The sequence below is a fragment of the Petaurus breviceps genome, unplaced genomic scaffold (genome assembly GCF_028583685.1).
Source record: "Petaurus breviceps papuanus isolate PSGF00001 unplaced genomic scaffold, PetGlider_PUasm1.0 90845, whole genome shotgun sequence".
Classification (NCBI taxonomy): domain Eukaryota; kingdom Metazoa; phylum Chordata; class Mammalia; order Diprotodontia; family Petauridae; genus Petaurus; species Petaurus breviceps.
This window is the reverse complement of record NW_027187359.1, coordinates 5,714,641-5,742,283: the sequence shown is the minus strand read 5'-3', so window position 1 is coordinate 5,742,283 and position 27,643 is coordinate 5,714,641. Positions and strand designations below refer to the sequence as shown.

At 37.1% G+C, this 27,643-nt stretch overlaps 1 protein-coding gene across 11 annotated transcripts in view; it reads left to right on the top strand.

The window, feature by feature from the left end:
- Positions 1 to 27,643, top strand: part of DTNB (dystrobrevin beta) — a 375,244-nt gene that overhangs the window by 67,791 nt on the left and 279,810 nt on the right. For 9 of the 11 annotated variants that reach the window (XM_069072001.1, XM_069071997.1, XM_069072003.1 and 6 more), the window contains one exon: positions 6,518 to 6,603. The exons of 1 other annotated variant lie outside the window; for it this stretch is intronic. In XM_069072001.1, coding sequence (XP_068928102.1) covers positions 6,518 to 6,603 — 86 coding nt within the window. The remainder of the gene's footprint in view (positions 1 to 6,517; positions 6,604 to 27,643) is intronic. One more of the 11 variants, XM_069071996.1, reaches the window with a different exon arrangement.

The window sequence follows — 27,643 nt, the reverse complement described above, 5'->3', positions numbered from 1 at the left end:
CCAAGGTAAGAGGACTCACCCCCTCTTGAGGCAGTCTCTTTTACTTTTAGACATCTCTAATTATAATGAAGTTTTTCTTGATTTCAAGTCTGAAATGTCCTTTTTGCAATTTCCACCCATTTCCTGGTTTTGCCGACTGGGGCCACATGGGAAAAAAAATCTAATTCATCTTCTAATATCTACCCTTTAAACACCTGAAAATGGCTGCCATGTCCTCCTTGAATCTTTTCTTCTATGGGTCAAATGTTCCCAGTTTCTTTAATCCATCTTTATAGAGCATGGACTCAAAGCCCTTTACTATATTGGTTGTCCTCAGCATATTCTCTGGCTTATCAATGACCTTTTAAAACTATGGTGCCCAGAACTGAACACAATATTCCATATGAAGTGTGACAAGGGCAGAATTATTGTGGAAATAGAAGTGAATATAACTTATATTTCCTGAAGTTATATTCCTCTTAATATATAGCCCAAGACAGAATTAGCTTTTTAGTCTGTTTCATGACATTTTTTTAGGTCATTGAACATTTAAATAAGGAAACAGTTATCATGAAGGACAAGAATGACTTTATCCAGAACAGGCTATGCCAAGCTAACCTCACTCCCTTCTCCTCCACTTTGACTTAATAAACTGGTAGAATGAGTAATGCTGTAGTTAATAGCTTTCTCATTTAGCCTAACTCTCTCCTTTTTATAATATAGCTAAATGAGATCCAGAGAGATGACATGATATCCCCAGGGTTACATTGGCAGTAAATGGCAGAATGGGGGTTTGAACCCAGATCCCTTGAATTTTAAGCTAGTACTCTTTACCCTGTACTCTTATTTAACTCAGAAATTCAGCCAACATTAATTAAGTACTTTATGTCAGTTAAGCAGTGGGAATATAAAAATAAAAATAACTTACCCCAATCTACCTAATTTAAAGACCATTGCCCCCTTTACTATAGTATGGCGCCTGTCTTGTGTCACTCCAAGATTTTGAGTCAGGGTCAGCAGGAGGATGGTGGCATCAGTAGAAATGAGAGACTGGATAAAGGTATAGGTTTTGTGGGGGAGATGCTCAGTTTGGCTTTCAGTGTATTGAGTTGGAAATATTTGTAGCACATCGTGTTGGAGATGAGCATGAGGCACTTCATAATGTGGAATTTTCATTATGGGGAAATAATTTAGTTAACATATAGAGGGAATAATTAAAACAAAGACAAATGATACTGTTTGCCAAGTGACAGAATGTAATGAGGAGACAAGGAGACAAATGATAACCACTCATTGGTGGTAGAAGGAGGAAGAGCTAATGGAGGAAGATGGAGAGAATAGTAAGATAGGAAGAAAAATGAAGAGAAAGCATTGTAATGGATCTGAGGGAGGAGTGATTATTTTAAAGTGGGGATTTGTTTTAGAAAAGTCAAGGAGGGGGTGGCTAGGTGGTGCAGTGAATAGAGCACCAGCCCTGGAGTCAGGAGGACCTGAGTTCAAATCCAAACTCAGACACTTAACGCTTACTAGCTGTATGACCTTGGGCAAGGAGGATGACAGCTGAGAAGAGGAGATCTTGGAGGGAACAGTTTCAATAGAATGCTGGGGATGGAAGTAAAGTGGCATGAAACTGAGTATATTAGGATATGGAAGTGTAGATTTCTAATCAACACTTTAATTAAGTGTTGATTAATGGGAATTTGGCATTGAAGTGGGGGGGCAGAATAGTGGATGATAATTTAATAATAATAATAGCTAGCATTTGTATCATTCCTACTATAGGCCAGGCATTATACTAAGCCCTTTTCAACTATCATCTCATTTCATCCTCACGACAACCCTGGGAGGTATGTGCTATTATTATACTCATTTTTAAGTTGAGAAAACCAAGGCAAACAGAGGTCAGGTGACTTATGCATGGTCATATAACTGGTTTCTGACATGGGATTTAAATTTGGGTCTTCCTGAGTCCAGGGCTAACCCTCTCACCACTGACCACATAGCTGCCTTGAGGGCAAAGTAAAAATAAGGTAGTGGTGGTTATATTAACTTTTTTAGAATGGTGAAATCTAATAATATTTTTAGGCAGAAGGAATTGAGCTAACATAGGGAGAAATTGAAGATACCAGAAAAATGAGCAAGATAATAATAAAATAAGGTCCCAGAGGAAACCTGAGATAATAGGCTCATTTAATTTCTTTAGCCTTAATTTATTTAATTGCCAGAAATAAATGAACATGGTCACTATCCCTTCTTTCCTACCCACATTCCCTAAAGTTGTTTTATAGATAAATGGTATTGTACTAGAAGTGTTTTAATGTTTCTGGAAGAGGAAGACTCCAAAGGTCTTTTGATTTTTCTAATTCACATAAATCAGTTATAAACTCTTTATGAGAAAGTGAGCCCCTTTAACCAAATACAATATAATAGTAATCTTTTAAGACAGCAATCTGCTAGCGATACGGCAAGTGTCACTATATAACAAAAACCTTCTGGTGCTATAGATAGAGTACTGGACTTGGAGTCCTGTCTCAAATACTTACTAGTTTGTGATGCTGGGCAAGTCACTGAATCTTTCCCTTGCCTCAGTTTCCTCATCTGTAAAATGGAGATAATATTGGCACTTCACAGGGTTTTTGTGGAGACTAAATAAGATATTTGTAAAGTGCTTTGCAAACTTTAAAGTGCTATATAAATGCTATTATAATTATATTATGAATTATTGATTAATATTGAGTGCTACCCAGTTTAGTGATATTTAATTCAAAAAACATTGTGCCAGCCATTGTGGCAGGGACTGAAGGATAGAAAAGATAAAAATTAAATAAGTTCTGCATTCCATCCTGCCTCCTCCAACAACTGAGCCTTCTGTCATCCTCACTCACTTATTTTCAATCTCTCCCTCTATACTGGCTCATTTCCTACTGCCTACAAATATGCCCACGTCTCCCTCAACCTGAAAAAATCCTCATTTGATCCTTCCATCCCCACTAATTATTGTTGTATATCTCTTCTGTCCTTTGTAGCTAACCTCTTCAAAAAGACTATCTACAGTAGTTCCTCTATTTTCTCTCCTTTACTCTCTTCTTAATGCCTTATAATCCAACTTCTGACCTTATCATTCCACTGCAATTGCTCTCTGCACAAATTACTAATGATATTTTAGTTGTCAAATCCAATAACTTTTTCTTACTCTGAATTCTCCTGGACCCCTCTGTAGTCTTTGACACCATTGGTTATTCACTCCTCCCGATATTCTCTTCTCTCTAGTTTTTTGGGACACCTCTTTCTCCTGGTTCTCCTACTACCTATCTGACTGCTGTTTCTCTGTCTTCTTTGCTGGATCCTCATACAGATCATGCCCTCTAACCACAGGTGTCCATCAGGTTTCTGTCCTGGGCCCTTTTCTCTTCTTCCTCCATACTACTTTATCATTATTTCATCAGCTCTCTTAGATTTAATTGCCGCTTCTATGAAAATGATTCTCATATCTACCTACCTACCCCAACCTTTCTATTGACTTTCAATTTCACATCTCCAGATGCCTTTCAGGCATCTTGTACTTGATGTCCAGTAGACATCTTAAACTTGATATGTCCAAAATTTATTATCTTTCTCCATAACTCCCTTCCTCTCCCTGCAATCCCACCTACCCTATTACTGTAGAGGGCAACACCATACTCCCAGTCCCTCAGGCTTGCAACCTAGAAATCGTCCTGGATTCTTCATTTACATTCAATCTGCTGCCAAGACCTGTCAGTGGCCCTCATTGCCTCATTCCTGGATTGCTGCAGTAGCCTGCTGGTGGTCTGTCTGCCTCAAATTTCTTGTCACTCCTTTCCATCCTCCATTCAGCCAGTAAAGTGATTTTCCTAAAGTGAAGGTTTGATCATGTTATTCTCCTACTCGGTAAACTCTGGTGACTTCCTGTTGCCTTCAGGAGCAAAGTACAGAATACTCTGGTTGGCATTCAAAGCCTTTCATTCCTTAGCTCCCTCCTACCTTTCTAGTCTTCTAATATCCTATTCCCCAGTAGGTGTTCTTTGGTTCAGTGACACTGGCCTCCTGGCTGTACCACAAACAAGACTGTCCATCTCTTGTCTCTGGGCATTTTCTCTGGCCATTCTACCATGCCTGGAACACTCTCTTCTGGCTCCAACTACTGACCTCCCTGGCTTCCTTTAAGTTCCAACTAAAATCCCACCTTCTACAAGAATCCTTGCCTAACCCCTTTTTTAAGTCCAGTGCTTTCCCTCTGTTAATTGCCTCCTTTTTATCCTGTATGTATTTGTATATATTTGCTTGCATGCTGTCTTTTCCATTAGACTGTAAACTCCTTGAGGGCAGGACTGTCTTTTGCCTCTTCTTGTATCCCCAGTGCTAAAGGCTGTTCCAAGCACATAATAGGTACTTAATAAATGATTAATGATTTATTGATTATCAAGGAACTTAAATTCTACTGCTGGAAAATAACACACACATATACATAAACATAAAATACAAAGATAAATACAAAATAATTTTATGAAAGGGAACTAAAATGAGAAAGTTAGGAAAAGTTTCTGATGGCATTTGGCCCCTGAATTGTTAAGACTTTTCAAGGATTAGAGGTGAGAATGGGGAAAATCCTACGTATGTAGGGTAGCCTCTGCAGAGGTTCAGAGTTGGTAGATGGAATAAAATGTTCAGGGCTCAGAAGAAGTTTCTTGTTTGTCTGGAATGTAGAATGTGTGAAGGGAAGACATTCTACAAATATGTAGAAAGTCTATAAAAGTAGACTGGATTGGGGCGGCCAGGTGGCTCAGCGAGTAAGAGCACCGGCCCCAGTGTCAGGATGACCTGGGGATCGAATCCAGGCTCAGATACTTAGCACCACACCCAGAAATAACTGGCCGTGTAACCTTGAGCAAGTTACTTAACCCCAATTGCTTAAAAAAAAAAAAGTAGACTGGATCAAGGTTGTGCATCACTCCGTTTGCCAAAGAGGGGAGGATTGTATTTTATCCTAGAGGCAATAGGAAACCATGGAAGTTTTTTTAGGATATCAGTTAAGATTTAGGTATATCAGTTTTGTAGAGGGGAAGCTGGATGAAACTTAATTAGGAGACTATTATAGTAGTTCAAGTGAAAAGTGAGAAGGTTTGAACTAGAGGTGATAGCCATTTTAGTGCTGAGAACGGATTGACAAGACTCAGCAACTGGTGGGATATGTGGGATAAGAATAAAGAACTGGGGATAATTCATAAGTTGGTAGCCTGAAGCACTGGAAGAATTTTGGTGCCCTTAACAGAAATGGGTACATGAGGAAGAGGGATAAGTTTGCAGATAATAAGTTCTGGTTTTGGACATGGTGAGTGTAAAATGTTGATGGTACCTTTAAATAGAAATGTCTGATAGTCAGTTGGAGATATGGGACTGATTCTCAGAAGAGTTTAGGGCTGGATATATACATTTGGAAGTTATCTACATAGGACTGATAGTTTAAGCCAAGGGAACTGATGAGCTGGGGGGGGAGGGGAGGGAAGAAATAGAGGGGAGGAAGAAGAGGAGGAGGAGGAGGAAGTAGTGGTGATGGTCTTTGTCAGTAGTGTGAAATGGTGCAGAGGTTAGAATGGATGAAGACTGGATGTGGCAGGAATGATATCCACCTTAGAGGAATTTTGGTTGAGTAATTGGGTCAGAGCTAGATTGATGGCAAATTAGTGTGCATGAAACTACTCCAGCTAAGAGTGTGCCTTGACTATTCTTTGCTTTCCTTGTTTGCCTTAGATCTTTTTATTATGTTTTTTGTCAATCTTATAGTGGCAATAAATAATGAGGAATTTAATGTAGCACTAGTATATATACAGACTCATTGCCATTAACATCCTTTTTGCTTTTCTAGTCTAATAACATGTCATGTATAATAAATTTCTTCATAACCAGGTTGAAACGCCTATTCATCTATCTGTGTATTAGAAATTGTGAATAATGCTCAAATGGTACTTTTAAAACAACACTGTTGTAGTACGTAGTGGGCTGGTCTCGAAGCCAGGAAGGCCTGGGTTCAAGTCTCATCTCTGATAAATCCTGGTTTTGTGACCCTGGACACATTATCTAACCTCTCAGTTTTCTAAGCAACTCTCTAAGATGGTAAGTTACAGACCAGGTGCTTACTTGAATTAGTAGGGGGAATTTTCTTACCTAAGAGCTCCTTATAACAGTGAAACCACAGGTGTTCAGTCTTTCTTCATTAATCATTATGACCTTTTTACAAAATTCACTACCAAATTACTTCTATTAGTCTGAGTATTATTGTGTTAGTTTAGAAGAAGCCATGACTAAGCATGAGAATAATCCAGTGTTTCCAAGAATTCCAGAAAATATTTGAGTGATAATTGAATTTTAATAAACACCTATAACTGTGAGAAACTTCTGTCACATGAGGACTGACAGCCTAACACAGATTAACTGGTTGTTTTGTCTTTAGTAATTCAGTTTGTTTATTTGATTTAATGGTTCCAGGTAGCACTTATTTCTAATGTAATTTATTTTGCAGTGAGGGCCGAGGAAAGTTGACGGTATTTTCAGTTAAAGCTATGTTAGCAACCATGTGTGGTGGAAAAATGCTGGACAAATTAAGATGTAAGTATTTTCTTCTTATTTCAAAGATTATTATATCAGACTAGGCCTTTGTATAGTCTGCTGTTAATTTTTAAAATGTTTGAGCTGATATATTTTATTTCTTCTGTCCATTATTCCTAGCTAGCTGCTCACTTCAGATGAGTTTGTAATTAATGTTGACTACTGTTCAGATGAAACATTCCTGACCAATTGGCTTGGTTCATTTTCTTTGACCAGTCTTTCATTTTGGGGGAGGAGAAAAGAGGGAGTCAAAGTCAGTAGTGTGACATTTATTTTGTTGCCCAATCCTTAATGTTATATAATATCAAAAGCTTTATAAAACAACAGGAAGGTATTGATTACTTTCATTTGGAGAAGAAACTTGATAGCTGCTTTTTGTTTATTTTTCTTCATTTCCCCATTGTTTATCAAGAGTATTATGTTTAAGCTGTTTATTATTGCTCTATAACGTAGGCTTTTAGGGTCTGATGACCTGGGTTTTTTTTTGTTTGTTTGTTTTAGTTATTGCTACTTTTCCCTGTGGTAGCTCCCTTTTGGCCATTTCATTATTTCCTAAGCCCTTCCATAGAGCTTAGGGGAAAACAGGAGATGAAATCCAAACCTAATTAATTTTAGTTCTTTTTCTTTTATAGATTTCATAATAGGTGAGGTAGAAACACTTGACTTACTGATAATTTGATGTTAGATGTGAATCCCAGTTGTCTGTATCTTAGACTTTATCATGGTAGTGAATATTGCCTGCATTTGTGTTTTAATGAAAAATTTTGATCTCTAGGATCACCTCAATTATTTGGGAATTAAAGAAAAGGTAAGAACTGAATTACCCTTGGCCACAAAAGGTTGAAAGCATTTGATGATAAAGATATAATTAAATCTCTCATTTTTGGTGATTTGTAAGATGGCATCCATAGATATTTTATCTGAGGGCTAGAATTCATTTTGTATCCTCTCATGCCAAACTGGAGAAGTAGTAGAGAGAACTATAATGAAATAAGATGAATTTTTCCTAAATCTCAGGAGAAAAAGAAACTAAGTTGAGATTTTTTGTGGAGGTGATTGAAAAGTGTAGTCTCCAGACTGCTAAAATTGCCAGCTTCCTTAGGAGTAGCAAAAAATTTCCCAAATGGGGAATTGGTTGTATACTATACACGATCAATTAATCAGTGAACAAGTATTTATTAAGGGCTTGTTATGTTCTAGACAATTAGAAGCAACAGTAGCTATCTCAGCTGCAGGGCAGGGAGGAGGCCTTGAGGTTGTTATAATGTGTATGGGATATAATGTTATGGTTTCTACAAGTGATAAAATATTCTACATTTACATAAAACAGGATTGGCAGTCATTGTTAGTGGTGTACAATAATTACTCTAATTTCTTCTTGTTACTATTGGTTTGGGCAAGGTGTGTTTTCTTATGTTCAAATTGTTGCGTGTATGTGTTTTGAGGTATGTGGGGGTTCCTAAAACTCAGATGGTGACAATTTTCTTTAAATGGCCTCTAAAGTAAACCTTATGGAAGAGCAAAATTAGCAATAGGCAGAAGAGTAAAGCTCTACTGACTCATAATCTAGCGTCTGTTGTGTGTGATGAAGTTAACCTCTTACATTATGTGCTTGAATACTGTGCCAGTTAAGTAAAGGCAGCAATGTGCTTTATTAGCATTAGTAAGGAGAGTCAGTGTTATAGTTCTTTTTTTCCAACCCTAACTCTGTTATGCCTCACATCTCCAGGGATACCAACAAGTCACTTGATATAAACTGTTTAGATAAGTGAAACTTTCTGCATCTTTTTTTGGAGAAACATAGAACATAGGATCATAGATTTAGAGCTGAAAGTGACCTGAGAGGCCATTAAGTCAAACTCCCTTATTTTATAGATAGGAAAGCAGAGGCCAAGAGTGACACATCTAGTTGATGTCTGAGGTGGGATTTAAACTCTGGTCTTCCTAACTCCAAATCCAGGTCTCTATCCATGACTCCACACTGCCGCTGTGAAAAAGTTTGCTCTTCTCCTACCATTCCCTACTGATGTAGGTCCATTAACAGATACGGCAATACACTCTACCTTTACCTCAATATTTCTGGTTACCTAAATATTTGCTTTGACTATAAAAAGTCTAGGGGTTAGTTATAAATAAAAAAAAAATTCAAATTAGTGCAGAAAGTTAAACTTTTACCTAAGTGTTAAGAATTTTCCTAAAGGCACTGAGTAATTGTGATTATATTCTGAACTTTTCATTTAATATAAACTCCATATTGCAACAGAACAGGAATCATCATATTGACCTGAGGAGCAATTATATTGCTTTTTTTTAAAGGAGCTAATTGCTATGAAAGGTGGTGACTGAATAAATCCCCCAAAGTTAAGGAGATAACAGTTGTGACCTTCCACAACAACACCCACAATCACTAGGGTTGCAAGCAGTTCCTTTGTATTCAGTCTTTTGTTATGTTTTGTTTGGGGGAAATATACTTTATGGTTTGTATCTTTTTTTTCTTAAAATGTGTTTTTTAAAAAGACAAAAAGTCTTTTGTTAGGTTAACCATTTTATTTTATTTTATTATTTTTTTAAAGCAATTGTGGTTAAGTAACTTGCTCAAGGTTACACGGCCAGTTATTTCTGGGTGTGGTGCTAAGTATCAGAGCCCGGATTCTATCCCAGGTCATCCTGACCCTGGGGCCAGTGCTCTTACTCACTGCACCACCTGGCCACCCCTAAGCAATTGGGGTTAAGTAACTTGCTCAAGGTTACAGGCCAGGTCTTTCTGTGTGGGTGCTAAGTGTCTGAGCCCAGATTCGATCCCAGGTCATCCCAACTCTGGGGCCGGTACTCTTATTCACTGTGCTACCTGGCCGCCCCTAGGTTAATCATTTTAGATGGAAGATTTTCCAAAATATATAACCTCCATCCCTAACTTCCTAAATAGAACAGTTAAGTAACATAATGTTCCCTGGACTACAGACAGGGACTAAATGCTTCTAGAATTCTGGTGTTTTATTTTTTTTAATACACAGATAAGAAAAAGTAAGGTAATAGGAAGGAAAAAATACTTATTACTAGAACAATTTGAAAAGATTTCATAGATTAGGTGATACCTCAGCTGAACTTTAAAGGATTCTAAAAAGCAGAGATGAACAAGGGAGTATATTCTAGGCATGGGAGATAGCTTTTAGTTTCTTCACATTTCCTTACCTTTCACCTCTTTTCCTGGTATCCTTTTATGTGTTATCTTCCTCCATTACAATGTAAGATCCTGGAGGATAGGATGCTTCCTTGCTTTTATTTGTGATTGGCCAGCACTTAGTGCAGCGCCTGGTTCACAGTAATTGTGTCCCTCCCCTCTTGCCCACCCTTCCTTCCTTCCATCCTCCTTCCCTTTCTTCCTGCATTGCCTTGCCAAGTGGATGTCCAGCAAGACTGTAATTCAAGAGAGAATGAATGGAAAAATATTCATTAAGCTCTTATGTGCTAAGTAAGCATTGTACTGAACTCTGGTGATACAAATAGAAAATGCAAGACAAAAGCAAATTTCTGCTCTCAAGGAGCTTACATTCTAATAAGGGAGGTAGAACAAAAAGAAGATTTTCAACTACAAATTGGATGGAATGACAGGTTCTTAGGATGTTGTAACAGATGTATTATCATCTTCTTTAATGTTATTTCCACTGCTAAAGCTTTAGCTACTTTTGACATTGTTTAACAATGTTGAGGACTTTTTGGGGGCTTCCTTTGCTATGTCTGCTGTGAAGGAAGGGGCTGCAATACCTGCAAAAGTGTGGTTGACATGTGGCATCTTAACAAGGGTACATTCCCTGGATGATGATTGTAGGGACTAGACTGGAAGCATGGGTTGTAGTCTGTGGGGGTAAAAGAGACTCATTCCAGGATTCTTGGGCCCAGAGTCTTAGGTTCTTTCTATCAGAACTTGAAGGGGGAGGGTGCTGGTCAAGATTGTAGCAATGGTTTGACTTCCCTGGTGCATGCTTCCCTTTTATCTCTCCTCAGGGTTCCTTGTTAGGTAAGCTAGGCAGGCTTTTCTTCCCTGTGAGTGGCATATGGTAGGGACTTCCTTCAGCTGTTTTTATCATGGGAGTAGGAGAACAGAAAGCTTAACCTGTGGCCAGGGATTGGCAAACTGTGAATGAGATGACAAGGGTGAAAGTAATTCAAAGGTAGAGCAGAGTGTATGGTTGAGCTTGTCAGCTCTATAAAGAGAAGGATGTGAAGTTGTCGCTGGAGTGATGGACTGTGAGAGCAGAAAAGTGTAGAGGGATTCAAGGATGGAACATGTACAAAGAGCAAGCTTAGAAGGAATGATCCATAAGGAGAGATAAAAGGGTTGGAATTTGTGATCAAAAAAGGGAATTTCGTGGTTTGAGATCATGGAATTGGCACAGCAATCAGAAGGAACGGGTCTTTTATGGTAGTTGAGGGAGTGATTGAGCTGGGAGGCCAGAATACTTGAGAGGTTGGTGACTAATGATGGCAGACAGAGGCTGGAAGTAGCAGTGGGGAGCAAGGAACAGGCCAACTCATTTTCCTGGCTTTGTTTGTCAGGAGACATGAGAGAAGGTGTATCCAGCACTGAAGGAGATGACCAGGATTGTCTTCCAGAGTGAGCCAAGACTGAGTGCAAGAAGATATAGTATGTGTGAAAGTAAGAGAAATAGGATGAAAGGAAAATTAACAATAGAGAAGAAGTTGTAAAGTGACACAGTGAATAAAACACTGGGCTTGGAATCAGAAAGACTCATTTTTATGAGTTCATATCTGGCCTCAGACACTTACACTAGCTGTGTGACCCTGGTCAAGTCACTTAACCCTGTTTGCCTCCGTTTCCATAGCTGTAAAATGAGCTGGAGATGGAAATGGCAAAACCACTCTGGTATCTTTGCCAAGAAAACTCCAAATAGGGTCTTGAAGAGTCTGACATGATTCAGCAGCAACAGAGGTTCTAGAAGAAAATGGAAGGAAACGGCAAAGGAGGTGGACAGTGAGGTAGTAGCAGGTGTTTTACTACCTCAGGATACAGCAACTTTGGACCTCTAGAGGTCAAGGAGCAGGAAGCAGAAATCGGCTGGGTAGAATACTGGGAAGAACCAACCTTTGTTGTCATGTGTGATGAGATTAAAATGGCAAAAATGTAAGGAAATTGGCATTAGCCTCTGTGGTTCCTTGCATTTCTAAAAACAGGTTGACTTGAGGGGTGAGTATGGAGGTGGGGGACCGGGAGTCAAGTGGTTCATGTTAGAGGTCTGGGTCAACAATACCTGATGAGTGAGTTTTTGGAACCAAGACTGAGCACATGGAGGACATCAGCTCCTTAGCCTCTTATATTTTAAGATGTACAAGGCATAAGACGCATTCTATACATACTCTAAAAATGGACAGCGTACTTGGCTTCTTCTCTTAGCAGGTCAGATAAAGGTAAGAATAAATATAGGTAAGAAAACTACTGAACAACCTTTTAAGAATTATTTCTACACTTCTGTGAGAGGCTGTACTGCCACTCTGGGCAACTTTGCTAAAGCTACCTTTGATGCCATCTCCAAAACATACAGCTATCTAACCCCAGACCTATGGAAGGAGACTGTGTTCACCAAGTCTCCTTATCAGGAATTCACCGACCATCTTGTGAAGACTCACACTCGAGTATCTGTCCAGAGGACTCAGGCAGCTGCTGTGGCAACCACAAAAATGTTTTTTTTATAAACAAATAAATTGAACTATGCCTGCTAAGAAAAAAAAAGAATTATTTCTGTGTTAAAACTAAATGAGACTTAATAAAGATATTAGAGGATTCTCCTTTGAGTAAAGTATATGGACTTCAGGACCTCTGCATGTCTAGAGGCTTATATTTTGGTTCCTTCCTTCTTTGTTTTTGAGAATATTACAGGTAGTTCAGGTTTTCTTATAAATGAGATGTTAATGTATTAATAAGTACCAGAGAAACATATTAAATGATCATTCTTTGGTACTTTGATCATGTACTTTTATCCTACCTTTTGTTCACACTTTGTCTTATCACTTATTCTTCAAATCTTTGATTCTGTTCTGTGTGGTATTTATCTTTAATTTTCTTAGACCTTCAGATTCATACTCACTGTGCCTACTTGTACAGTTTTATCCCTCTTTCTAATTTGACTTTTTCTGATCACATTTGTGCCTCTCATTTTTCTATCCTTTAAAAAAAATTGTTCTTTTTATCCTTTTCTGTTTAGTTTCCTTTAGTATTAGATAACATCTCTTACTGTTATCAAAGATTTGAGGTAATTTTTATTTACTTTTTTTTAGATCTCATCTAAGATCTTAACCCTCAGATTTTATAGTGACTTGGTACCAGTTATATGGAAGTGATCACTGAACAATTTGGCAGCCTCAGGAATGAATCTCTCTCTTGATCTCTCTCACATGTGTATATGTGTATATGTATATGCATAATACCCATATGTACATATATATGTATACACATGTATATCCATACTAAATTTTGAGGGAGCATAGTTAGGGCTCTATATACTTGGGATTATTATCAAAGTATAAAATTTTAAATTATAGTACAGTGACTAAACTGAGAATATATATGCCTCATACCAAATTCATGAAATAATTATCTAGCAAAGTAAGTTCATTTACTTAAATGTAAATGCAAAGATGTAATTATTTACTTCTTCTGGTTCTAAAATATGCTCTTTTAGAAATGTGCTTAGTCAGTCTGGGACTCAAATCCCAACTGCCACTACCTGTCAGAATATGACAGGAAGCAATATAAGCATAAAAGCACTAGATTTGAAATTTGGAGATGTGAGAGAGCCCTCATTAATCTACTAACAATTAGTGGAGCTTAGGTGATTCCCTTAATTTCCTTGAACCTCATTTTTCTATTTTGTGGAAGTAGATTGACTAGATTGGGGTTCTTTATCTGGGGTCCATGGATCCCAAGGGGCAGGTGGATTGATTTTAGGAGTGTGTCTAGGAACTTGAGTGAGAAAAACACATCTCTATTCTAATATAATTGATTTCATTTATAATTCTTTTTATGTATTTAAAAACCTTCTGATAAGGAATATATGACACAAAAAAGGTTAAGAATCCCTGAAGTAGATGATCCTAAGAATCCCTTTCAGATCTGAGGTTTAATGGCTTAAGTCATAAAACAGTAATAATTACCAACATTAAATTATTCATTTGGTTAATACACTAATAGCTGAGTTTAGAGGTATACTTCCTCTAAATTGGAGTCAGTATGTATCTCTTTAATTAGTCTTTTGTATCCTTTAATTGATTTATAAAATCTCTTTTTTTCCTTATAGCTTCTGTTAGACTGCCTTCTACCCCTCCCTCACATAGGATACAAGATAACTTGACTTAGCCCTTTAAAAGGCTTCAAACATCTTTTCTGTTTTCAGAGATTGTTAGACCTGGAAGAGAACAGATAATCTAGTCCAGCTCTCTCATTTTACCTCTGAGGAAATTGAAATCTAGATAATTTAATTGCCATGCAGCAAATAGATGAGCCTGGGCCTAGAATGATATTTTCTAGATCCTAGTATTCTTACAAACACAGTGTGTTGCTTCTTTATCATTTAAACATATAATACAATATTTAGTCTATGATGTCTTTCCATCTTGCTTAAATCAAATTTCGTAATAGCTTAGGGTGAGGTGAATGTCATCAGTGTATAGTTATAAATGTGTATCTGCATTTATGTGTTTGTATAACAGCAGTTTATGTTCATGTCATGCCTTATTATACATTTACATTCGAAAATGCCATCAATGACAAAAACCAGTTATAACCTAATAAAAACAGTAGCAACAGTTTTGTACATGTTAAATGGTTAAGAAATACATAAATGGGGCGACTAGGTGGCACAGTGAATAAAAGTACTGGCCCCAGAGTTAGGAGGACCTGGGATCGGTTCCAGCCTCAGATACTTAACACCCACACACACAAAAAAACTGGCCGTGTAACCTTGGGCAAGTTACTTAACCCCAATTGCTTAAAAAAAAAAAAAAGAAATACATAAATAATAAAATTAAAAATGGTGGCATCTTTGGCTTTACACTGTTCCTGGACCTGTTCCTTGGTTCCCACTGCCTGGGAAAGATTGGGCAGGGTAGTGTTCATGGCTGTGGACCAGTCTTCCTCTGCTCACATGACTTCTACTCTACCAGAAAATGTACAATAAATATTCCTTGGCATTGACCTAAAGTTGTAAGTGAGCATCTGAACTTTGTATGGGCTGTGCCCATGCGTGTGCTTCTGATTACCTGCCTGTTCTTTGTAATCTGAAACAATTAATTTTCTTTTGTTTTCTAGTTGTTCTTTATTGTGTACACCATTTTCCTGGTTCTGCTTATTTAACTTTGTATCGGTCCTTCCATATGTTTCTGTATTCATTATAGTCATTACTTCTTATAGTACAATAATACTCATTACATGTGTCACATTTTGTTCAGCATTTCTTATTTGATGAGCAAAAGAGATGCAAATATAAAAATTATTCACCATCTTACATTCATGAAATTGGCAAGAATAACTAAAAGCAACTAAATTTGGTGCTGGCAAGATTGTAGAAAAACCGGTACAATTGTTCATTGCTAGTTTAACTGTAAAATCTTTTTGGACAACAAGCTAGCAATACACAGTAAAAATTGTGAAAATGATTATATCATTCAACTCATTAATTCCATCATTAGAAATATACCCTTACAGGGTGGCTAGGTGGCGCAGTGAGTAAAGTGCCGGCCCCAGAGTCAGGAGGACCTGAGTTTGGTTCCGGCCTCAGACACTTAACACCCACACAAAAAAAAACTAGCTGTGTAACCTTGGGCAAGTTACCTAACCCCAATTGTCCTCCAAAAAGCAAAAAAAACAAAACCAAAAAACAAAACCAAGAAAACCCCCCTAAAAAACCCAAAGAAATATACCCTTAAAATGTTATAAAAAAAAACAAAAAAACAAAAAAAGCTATTTAAAATTTTTATTATAGCACAAATAAAGAAAGCAATCTAAGTGTCCAATCATAGGGGAATGGTTACATAAGTTATAATGTAATGTTATAATGTGGTTTAAACCAATAAAAGTGAGGAATACAAAGAAATCTAGATTTTTATTAAATTATTCAAATCATCAAAAAATGAAATGCAGAAATTCACTACACAATAGGTATAACCATAGATATAAGAGGAAAATGCTAGACAATTAATGGATCAAGAATATTGATGGAGATTTGGGAGTTGCTGAAAAATTGTTATGATGCTTTGTACTTCAGTTAATTTAAATGTAAATAGTTTCTAAGCCATTTTAGTTGGTATGTTGATGTTCAGTCTTAATTTTTAAGAAAACATTTAATTTTTAAGTATGTACCCATATGTATATATCACTCTTTAACAGCTACTTATACTTCCATGCATTTTCTGAGGACCTTTTAAAAAGAAGTTTTAAATTAATCTTATATATCGTACTCTCTCTACTGGAGTGTACTTTTACTTTTCATGTTTTATGTGATTATTTTATACTAATGACATACTAGAGCTTTTCATACAATTATAGGAAACATGTTAACCACAAAATGGATCTTATTACAAAAATAAATTCCCCTCAGTTTCCTTTAAGGCAATATAAGAAAATCCTCAGTGACCCCAATCACTGTATTAAGTGCCACATTTATCCTCTGATGACAGCTGCTATTCTGAAGCTGAGGGAAGAGGGAATGAGTACAGGGAACCAAAACAGAATGGTAAGTCAATAAATAGAACAAATGAAACTGAGAAAACAAAGATAACCCAGTTTTTTGGGGAGAAAGCTGGTGAAAAAATTGCTGGGGTTAAGAAAGAAACCATTGTATCTGATGGAATGATCTAAAGTGAAGAGAAGAGCTATAAGATAACACATATAGTTATCCTTTCCACATGACGGGGGAGAAGGGTTAGGTGGTTTGGTGTACCTTCATCCTCTATTTCTTTACAACTCCTGAAAGATTTTGTTCTCACACTTATTGCCTCCTTCTCCAACAGTCTTCAATTTCACCCTGTCTCCTGTCCCATTCTTTTCAGAGAGGCAGGATTGTGTGCCAGAAAAAGTACTAAATTTGGAGTTAGAAGTCTTAAGTTTAAACCCTAGCTATGTTATTTACCATTTCCAAAACACAGGGCAAGTCACTCAACCTCTCTCAACCTATGTTTCTCTGTTTGAAAAATTAGGGTGTTGTAGAAACAATAAATGAAACTAAAAGCTGGTTCTTTGAAAATACTAATAAAATGGATAAACCTTTAGCTAATTTGATTAAAAAAGAAGAGAGCTGAAAATCAAATAAATAAAATAGCAAATGAGCAAAATATCACAACAAAATCAGAAGAAATAAAAATAACCAGAACATTACGCACAGTTATATGCTAACAAAATTGAGGAAGCAAACACAAAAAAGAGGAATATCTTCAGAAATACAAAAGACCCTCACTACCAGAAGATCAGATTTTTTTGTTAGTTGTTTTTCAATTTTGTACAATATTTTGTGAACTCATTGGGTTTTTCCTGGCAGAGATACTGAGGTAGTTTGCTATTTTCTTCTCCAGCTCATTTTACAGATGAGGAAACTGAGGCAAATAGGGTTAAGTGACTTGTCCATGCTCATGCAGCTAGTGTCTGAGGGCATATTTGAATTTATAAAGAGGAGTCTTCCTGACTACAGACCCAGCACTCTACTATGCCACCTAGCTGCCCATATAGAGTTATCAAATAATCTAATATCAGAATAGGAAAGAGATCTAGCTATAAAAAATCTCCCAAAAGGAAAAAAACAACAACCAACAACTACTGTTTCTGATGAATTTGCAGAAAAACTCTGTCAAACTTTTACAGAACAATTAGTACTTGCACTTCACAGATTATTCTCAAGCATTGAGAAATAAAGCACCTTACCAGAATCATTTTATGAGACAAATACAGTCCTAGTATCTAAACCAGGAAAAGATAAAACACAGAAGGAAAACTACAGGTCACTATCACTAGTGAATGTTGACTCAAAAATTTTGAACAACATCCTATCAAACAGACTATGACAATTTATGTAAGAAATCATACATCATGATCAAATGGGATTTATACCAGGGATGCAAGAATATTCAACATTGGGAAGATGAACAACATGATCATATTAAAAACCTAAACATCAAAAATCCCATGATTCTCTCAAATGTGGGAAAAAAAATCTTTGGCAAAGTACAACATTCCTTTCTTCTAAATACTTTTAAGTATGGGCATAGAGGAACCTTTTTTTTTTAAATATAAAAAGTATCTATCTGAAACCAAAAGCAAGAATCAAATGCAATGGTGATAAGAGCCTTTTTCACTAAGTACAGGAGTGAAGCAAGGATGCCATTCTCCCCTCTTATCATTTGATATAGTTCTGAAAAGCTAACAACAGTAATAACATAAGAGAAAAAAATCAAGGCATAAAGGAGATAAAACTATCCCTATTTGCTGATATGATAATTTACATGGAAAATCTTAGTAAATTAGCAAAGATACTAATTGAAACAATTAATAAACTTCAGCGAAGTTGCAGGCCACAAAATAAATCCTCAGAAATCAAAAGCATTTCTATATAATAAGACCCAAGAAGCAAAAATATAAGGGGCAAACCCATTCCAGATAGCTACAAAATGCATAAAATATCTGGAGATTGACCAAAGCATGCAAAAGACTGTGTAGATTCAATTATAAAGTGCTCCTTAAAGAAATAAAGAACAACTTAAAAAGCTAGAGGAATATTCCACAACTTAAATCACTAGCTAGATATTCAGTGCTCATGGCTATACCATGCCAATATAATAAAAAAGACTACTACCAAAATTAATTTATGCTTTTAATAAAGTACTAGCTAAATTATCATGGAGATACTTTATAGGACTTGATAATATAATAACAAAATTCATTTAGAAAAAGCAAAAAATCTGAATATCTAGGAAAATGATAAAAAGAAGTAGAAAAAAGTAGGGACAACAGCATTTACAGACCTCATACTATATTCTAAAGCTGCCATGATCAAAACCATCTGGTATTGGTTGAAAAAATAAAGAAGTCAGTGGATCCCAACAGACTGAACTGATGCTAGGAACAACATATACAAGAGCTACAACAATGTAAAGGGAAAGAATGACTCCACATTAAAAAAAATTAGCATATAACAAAATTATAAAGATCAAGCAGGACTTGAATGAAGAGAAATGAGATGATACCCTAAACTCACCCATTTGTGGAGTTATGAGGTCTACAATTGTTAAACATGGCACATATTTTTAGATTTTTTTTTCAATGTATTGATCAGTTGTGCTGATTTTTCCCCTATGTAGAAAATATTACTTGGTATATGGGATGGTTGTCTGGGGGGGAAAGACAGAAGATAACTCTGTGTCTGGGATAACTCTGATAATTTAAGAAACAGAAGATATCAATAAACACTTATTTTAAAAAAGGAAAAATTAAGATATTTTACTAGATGGCTCCTAAGATTTCTTTCACCTCTGTGATGCTATGGACAGGTTTCCTCTTCTGAATAACAAACAAAAAACTACCATCTAATATTCATTATAAGTAATCAATATTTACATTTGACTTTGATACTTTAATCTGTTATTTAATGTATATAGGTGACTTTTCTTATTGACAGAGATCACAACGTATCCATCCTTTACTCAGCCATGTTCCCAAACTTAGTGTTATCCTGAACTTTTCACTCTCACTTATCCCATATATCCAATTAGTTACCATCACATAGTTTCTGTTTTTATGCATATCTTGCATAATCCTTTTCTCTTCTTTCCAGTTACAGCAAGCACCCTATTTCAGGCCCTCACTACCTTTCCCCTAGACTATTGTAATTGTGCGGTATCTTCCTCTATGGTTTTCCTGCCTCAAGCCTCTCCTCACTCTAACCCATCTTCTACACAGCTGTTAAAAGCACAGTTGAGATCAAACTTCTCCCCTCTCCTCCAACTCCCAAATTCTGGAGGCATCTTGTTACCACAAAGTTAAGATCAACTATTTAACATTTAAACTTTTCACAACCTGACCCTTTCCCACTTTTCCAGTTTTCTTAACCTCCTTTCCTTGAATTCTGTCATCCAAATACATGTGCTAGCTACTTCTGACATCTTATAGACTTGCTTTTTTATTTATATCACTAGTACATTAGTCAGTGACCCAAGCCTTAGTCCTTAGAACCATTAAAAGTTAAAAGAAAATGTTCAATGTTTGTTATTTTTCTGACTTGTTCTTTACCCCATTTTTTCATGGAATAAAACTTTTCTGTTTCCATGTCGATTTACTCCTGTAACTATTTTAAAGTTTTTATTTATTTAAATTTGATTTGAAAATGTATTTTCTTGCTTTTAAATCTTATCTACATAAATTTTCTCTAACCTTTTATGTGATTTATTTTTTGAACTTTGTACTTGAAAAGATTGTATATTTCTTGTATTATTTTGTTCTCTGGTATTGTTAATCCCAGATTTTTAAGTAGATAATTTAAATGTTTGTTTTATTTTAATCTTATTCATTTTTTCACATTCTGATAATAGGGTGTTGTAGTCCCCTACTATTATTATATTTCTGTCTGCTTCTGCTTAAATGCAAATTATTTTTCTTTATGAACTAATCAAGTGGTTTAATACATAGAATACTGAAAACTAGTACATATTTACTGGTTACTATTTTCTTAGAGAGGGAGAGGCAAAAGAGTACTTGGGATAACCCTGATAATTTAAGAAATAGAAGATAACAATAAACACTTATTTTAAAAAAAGGAAAAATTAAGATATTGGACTAGATGGCTTGTAAGATTTCTTTCACCTCTGTGATGCTATGGACAGGTTTCCTCTTCTGAAAAACAAGCAAAAAACTACCACCTAATAGTCTGTTTCCCCCAATTTCCTCATCTGTCAAAGTGAGAAAATAGTTCCTATCTTGAAGAATTGCTGTGAGGATCAAGTAAAATAATATTTGTAAATGTTTATTCTCTTCCCCCTCCTTCCCTTTATTTAAAAAGTCATTGATGTTTTTTGTTGTTTATATCACTTCTTTTTCATTATCTCCTCTCTTTCCTAGAGAGCCGTCCTTTGTACAAATACAAGAGAAACACACAGAAAAAACATCTCATGAACTAATCAGTAGATCAGTGAACTGTCACATTATATGCCATATTCCACACTCATAGTCACCTACCTCTTCAAAAAAGAGTAAATTTTTTTCTCTTCTTTTCTTTGGGGGGAAGCTTGGTCATTATAATAACATAGCATTTAATTCAATTGCTTATTGCATTTGATTGATCCTCTCTATCTCTCATTTGGTCATAAACTCTTCCTTTATCCATAGATCTGACAGATAAATTTTTTTCCATACTCCCCTTATATACTCATGATTTAATCCTTTATGTCTAAATTATTTATCCATTTTGACTTCAGCTTGGTATGAGAGGTTGGTTTATGCCTGGTTTCTGCCAAACTGCATTCTACTTTTCCTTGCAATTTTTTTTCAAATGGTGAGTACTTGCCCCCGAAGATCGGATCTTTGGGTTTATCAAACACTAGATTACTGTTGTCATTTACTACTGTGTATTGGGTACCTTAGCTAGTCCACTGACTCACCAGTCTATTTATTAGCCAATATCAGATTGTTTACTGCTTTGTAATGTTTGGAATCTGGTTCAGCTAGACTGCCTTCCTTCACATTTTTTTCATTGATTCCCTGGTTATTCTTGAACTTTTATTCTTCCAGATAAATTTTACTATTTTTTTTAGCTCTATAACATTAAACACACACACATACACACACACACACACACTACCTTTATTCAATCAAAACTCATTGATCTTGAAGACAGGATGTATAGAAGACAGTTTAAGGACCATTAGTCATGCCAAGTTATACTGCCCAGAACTTCTGAGTACAGAAGACAAAGCACCAATTGAAAAAAATGTACAGATTGTTTCTAGGGAAAAACCCCCCAACAACACCCTATACTTCAAACTCCAAGACACAGAGTGGTTAAATCTAATAGTTCCAATTACAAAAAATAAGCAATGCAAGCAGTATGCAAATTATCTTCAAATATAAAGGAATGGAGATTCTAATAACAGAAGAATTCTCTATCCACAGAAATGGCAGAAGAAAGAGAAATAATATATTTTGAAAAGTAAAAGAGCTCAGAATGCAACCTAAAATGACATCTTACAAATCTGAGCCTAATCAGCAATGAAAAAAGACAGGCATTCAATAAAAGGCATTTGAAGAATTCCTAAAAAACAAAACAAAATAGATATGAGTTTATTATTTGACTCAGAAAAATCTAAAAACCCAATAAAGTAGATAAAGTAAGCAAGAAAGGAATTCTAAATGAAATAAATTACCCTACCAGTAGAGTGTTAAAAGAAAAAAATCCAGAATGAATAGGACATCTATTGAGTTAAAAAAAATGACAACAATAATCATAAGGTTATGATGAGATTGCTTTCTAAAAGTACATAGGCAAATAGAATCAGAAGTGGAATGTAAAGAAATGGGAGAAGTCATGTTAGAGGATTAGCCTTCACCCACCATAGACCAATTCCTGCAATAGCCTTTCCAGATAAATTCAGAGTATTATATGGGATAAAAGTGCAGAACTGAAATACACATAAAAAGAAAAGGGAAGGGGCGGCCAGGTGGCTCAGCGAGTAAGGTGCGGCTCCAGTGTCGGGATGACCTGGATCAAATCCGGGCTCAGATGCTCAGCACCACACCCAGAAATAACTGGCCATGTAACCTTGAGCAAGTTACTTAACCCCAATTGCTTTAAAAAAAAAACAAATAGTAGATTAAAAAATTTATTACTAGGCTTCAAACATTTCATTCTTATACTTCCTTGAGTTTTAAACCCCTTTATTAGTCCAGATAGAGGAGCTTTTTGTCTTTGAGATTGTCATCTCCTTTCTTCCTCCTTTCCCTTTTTTGTTCTTATGACTTTTTCATGTTTGCTTGATGCCATTTGTAATAGTAGATATGGATTTTAATGTGTTTTACACTTCATGTTAATTAGTGAAATGTACATTTTGTCCCAAATTATTTCTATTATAGTTAGGTTTCTTAGATCTTAAATATATGTATTAACATCTATACATTAAATCTTAACATAAGGTAATTAGGGGCTTCAGGTATGTTATTTTCATAAATAATTTGTTCAGTCATTTTGAATTTTCTTTTCTCCTGCTTGTAAGGAATATCTTTCATGTTGTCAGTTGTTAAGAAATTTTCCCATATTTTATTTATCTTTGAAGTGAGTTCTGTGTATGAATAATATAGTCATGCTTATATTATACATGGTTACATGCATATAAATTTGGAGTCTTGTCTTGTATACTTATTTATAAACTCTTGCATGTTTTTGCACAACTTTGATGCTTTTCCTCTAATCATATTTCTCTGAGTGATTACAATTTTTAAAAAATTGATAACTAAATAATATTTTTGTATATGCTTTATGATTATATACCTTTGGGATTAAGCTCAGAATTTCCCCTTTCTGGTGTCTTGTATTTTCTTTCTGCCTGTAGAAAGTTCCTTGATCAAAGTCACTAAAGAAAGATGTTCTCTAGTTACTTGTGTATTCTAGCTGTGGCAACTAGGTGGCATAAGTGGACTTGATGCTGGAACTGGAGTCAGAATGACCCTAGTTCAAATATGGGCTTCCATATTTCCCTTCAAATATTACCCTTCCTAGCTGTGTGTCTTGAAGCAAGTCACTGAATTTGTTTCCTAATCTGTAAAGATGAGGATAATTACAGCACCAAACTCCCAATGATGTAAGGATAAAATGAGATAGTATTTCCAAAGCACTTAAAAAATCTTAAAGCACTATATAAATGCTACCTGTTATTAAATGCAAGCTATTATTTTCTTTTTTGAGGATCCTATTGTTAATCTATTGATTAATATTGTTTGTGCTTCTTGCTTTATCCTACAAATTTATTACTTTGTCTTCCAAATTCATTAATTATCTTTTCATTTCTATTACTAAACATGTTTTTCCTTTAATTAACACGTTCTCTAGTTGCTGCTGTGTCTGTTGTATTTTTTGAAAACTGCTTTGGAAGTCTTTTTTGGTCCTTTAATGTAATAACTATGTTAAGAGGTCACCCATAAAGAAGGTTAGGGTTGCTCTGGAGACCCCAAAATACCAACACTCTGAGTCCTGCTGAATGAATTAGATTCAAGTCTTTTCTCAGCCAAAGAAAAGCAAAGTTTATTAAAAGTTCGTTTGTATTGGACACAGAGTAAGTCTGTGCTAGGTCATTCTATGGTGCTCTCACTATTCTATGGCAGTCTCTCACCACATAGAGGGAAGATGGGATCTTACATACAGAAAGTTATGGGAGGAATCTAGGGGTGGTCTAGAGGAGGAGTTTGGGGAGGGTCTTCAGGAGAAGTCAGATGAGGTCAATGAGTGATTAAGGGTGGGAAATTGCTGGAGGCTACCTGGAGGCTACGGACATGGTTGGCTAGGCCAATTCAAGTGTGGATTGATATTTTTATAGGATCAAGGGTAGGAAGTAGATGGACAGTGGAGGGCTAGGCTAGTAACAGAGGTCTGGGCCCAGCCACAATGTAAGGCTTATGGCCTCATGCAAATGCCTTATCAAATGGAACAATTCAATTAGAGTTCAAGGGAGGGTCCCAGAGCCTGTCCCTCATCATTCCCCCCTCAAACAAATGGGACCCAAATTCCTTTGCGGTATAGGGTGAAGGTCTCAGCTTCTGAAAGTGCTTCCTGTTGGCAAGGGGCATAGAGCTGTCCCTGCCTATCTGGGTCCCATTCAAGGGGGTCAGACTTCACATTCAAGGGGTCAGACTCTGAAATGTGGATGATGCCGGGTCCAGTGGGCTGGAGAACTTGGATTCAGTTGGAGATTTGCATGGCCTTAGTAGTCATCCAGGGGTTGATAGCTTGAACCCTGGAGGAGACAAACCTGGTAAGGAGGTTAAACTAATAAAGACCAAACAAGCACCAAAAAAAAAAGAATAGAGCAAAGACAATTTCCCTGGTAAAAAAAGACAATTTTCCTGGTTGGAATTAAAGATGACTATGGCAAGGCCAAAAGGAAAAGGGCAGGTATAATTTCACCTCTTTTTATCCTTTTTGCTAGAGGGGGCTGGGGCCTTTCTAAACCGTAGCTTGAGGTCCTCCAATGGTTCACAGCTATATTCTGGAGTGGGGGGGGGGGGGAGCAGGAAAGAAAGAGGTGGTACTGTTTTAATCCTAGAATTATTAGTCCAGCAGGAGAGACCTTCAAGTTTTACTGCCCTTGGAGTGGTGAGTATGACTTGGTAGGGTCCCTTCCATTTGACATCTAACTGTTCTCCCTTTTGGGTTTTCCAGGACTTTAAGTAGACCCAATCTCCAGGTTGTACTGTAGCAGGACACTCCTTTTCATTGCCAAGAGGTTTTAGGAGATACTTATTGGCATATTCAGTCAGAGCATTCTTGACAGCTCCTAAGTGAGTTGCAAATTGGGTAATTAAATGCTGTTCTGGGTCCACCTGGATGTCAGAGGTTAGGAAGGGACTCTCATATGTGAGTTCAAAGGCACTAAGCTTGATATTTTCCTGAGGTGTGATTCAGACTCTGAACAGCCCAATGGAGCGATTCTTAACCCAATCTTCTCGGGTTTCTATGCATAGCTTAGTAAGGACCTGCTTAAGGGTATGATTCATTTTCTCTACTTTACCAGAGGATTTTGGATTCCAGGTTGAGTGGAGGTGGTAAGTGATTTTAAGTATCTTTGCCACTGCCTGGGTTATCTGTGAAATAAAAGCTGAGCCATTGTTGATTTGTAAGGAGCCAGGCAAGCCAACACAAGATATAATTTCCTTTAATAGCAAATTTGATACTTCCTGAGCCTTTTCAGTTCTGCAAGGGGAAGTTTCTACCCAATTAGTAAAGGTGTCAACAAAAAACAAAAGAAATTTGAAACCCCTACATGGGGGCATATGTGTAAAGTCTATCTGCCAGTCTTCACCTGGGTAGGTACCCCTCCTCTGAACAGGTTTTTAAAGGGGAGGAGGTTTGACTGCCCCTTCAGGATTCACTGAGCACAGGTTGGGCAGACCCAACAGACTTATCTGATGGTTTCTCCTACCTTACTGCCAGTAAAAATGGGCTTTATCAGAGACTGGAGGGCATTCTTCCCTAGGTGTGTGACCAGTATAAGCCAAAAAGAAGCTTCCACTGACTTTCCCCTGGGATAAGAAGTTGTCCTGAGGGTGCTTGAAACCACCCAGAAGAGGAAAGATAGTATCCCCTTTCCTTAGCAAGGGCCTATTCCTGAGGGCTGTAAGAAGGTGTAAAGGAATCAGGGAGCTGTGGGAGTAAGGAAGCCAGTATAGGCAGGCAGCATTGGTGGGCAGCATTCTTTGCTGCAATGTCAGCCAGGCAATTTCCCACAGCCTGATCAGTTTCCCCTTTCTGGTGGCCTTTGCAAAAGATAACAGCTGCTTCAGAGGGTTTTTGAAGAGCTTGGAGGCGATGTGAAATCTCCTGTGTGTGTTTAATAGGGGAATTTTTTGCTGTCAGATATCATCTTTCTTTCCAAATTGCTCCATGGGCATGTAGAACATGGAAAGGATGTTTTGAGTCAGTGAAGATGTTTACTCGTTTATTTTCCTCTAGCTCTAGGGCTCTGGTGAGTGCTATCAATTCTGCCTTCTGGGCAGAGGTCCCATGGGGCAGAGGTTTGGCCTTTATGGTTTGGCAGAGGCTGACCACTGAATATCCACTTTTCCTGACCCCTTGTTCAATAAAGCTTGAACCATCTGTGTACCAGACCACTTTGGGGTTTGGGAGAGAAGAATCTTTCAAATCAGCTCGACTGGCATAAACACAGTCCAAGGTCTCCTCACAATCATGAACCAGGACATCTGAGTGGACACTGTCTGGGAGGAGGGTTGCCGGGTTAAGTGTGCAGCACACCCAAAGGGTTAGGTCAGGGGTATCTAAGAGCAAGCCTTGATATTTGGTGAGCCTGCCACTAGCCATCCCCTGGTGGCCCTTTGCTTCCAGGATGCTCTGAACTTAATGGGGAGTTAGAACTTTCAGGGGCTGATCAAGTGTAAGTTTAGAGGCTTCCTCAATTAGAATGGCTGTAGCAGCTACTGCCTGGAGGCATGAAGGCCATCCTGCAGCTGCAGAGTCTAATTGTTTTGAAAAATAGGCAACTGGCCTGGGGTCAGGTCCTAAGGACTGCATTAGGACTCCCAGAGCCTGTCCTCTCCTTTCCTCTACATACAGAGTGAAAGGTTTTCCTAGATCAGGTAGGGCTCATGCTGGTGTGATGGTCAATTTAGCTTTCAGAGTCTCAAAAGCTTAAGTCTGATTGGGGCCCACTCTAGAGGGAGTAAGTCAGGGCTCTGAGTGGAAGCATAGAGAGGCTTAGCAATAAGGCCAAAATTTGGGATCCAGAGTCTATAAAACCCAGCCATACCTAGAAAAGTTTGAAGTTATTTTTTAGTGGCTGGAATAGGTATAGACAAGATTGTCCTTTTCCTCTCAGGGGTTAAGGAGAGAGGTGGGAGTTAGTTCATGGCCCAGATACTTTACAGACTGGTGTCCTTTGGACTTTGGACTTTATCCAAAGAGACCCTATAACCTCAACTACCCAAGAAATTAAGGGTGTAGGTAGCAGCGGCCAAAGATGCCTCCTGGGTGGGGCTACAAATAAGGATATCATCCACATACTGGATTAAGCTGCTATTGTTAATTTCAGATCGCTTAAATCCCTTCCCAAAGCTTGGTCAAATAAATGTGGGCTGTCCCAAAACCCTTGGGGCAAGACTGTCCATGTGAGCTGACATGGACTTGCTTCCCCAGGAAGTATCCATTCAAATGCAAAAATAAATTGTAAGTCTGTGTGCAGAGGTATACAGAAAAAGGCATCTTTTAGATCTAGGGTGGAAAACCATTGGGTACCCCCAGGGATCGGAATAAGTATTGTATATGGATTG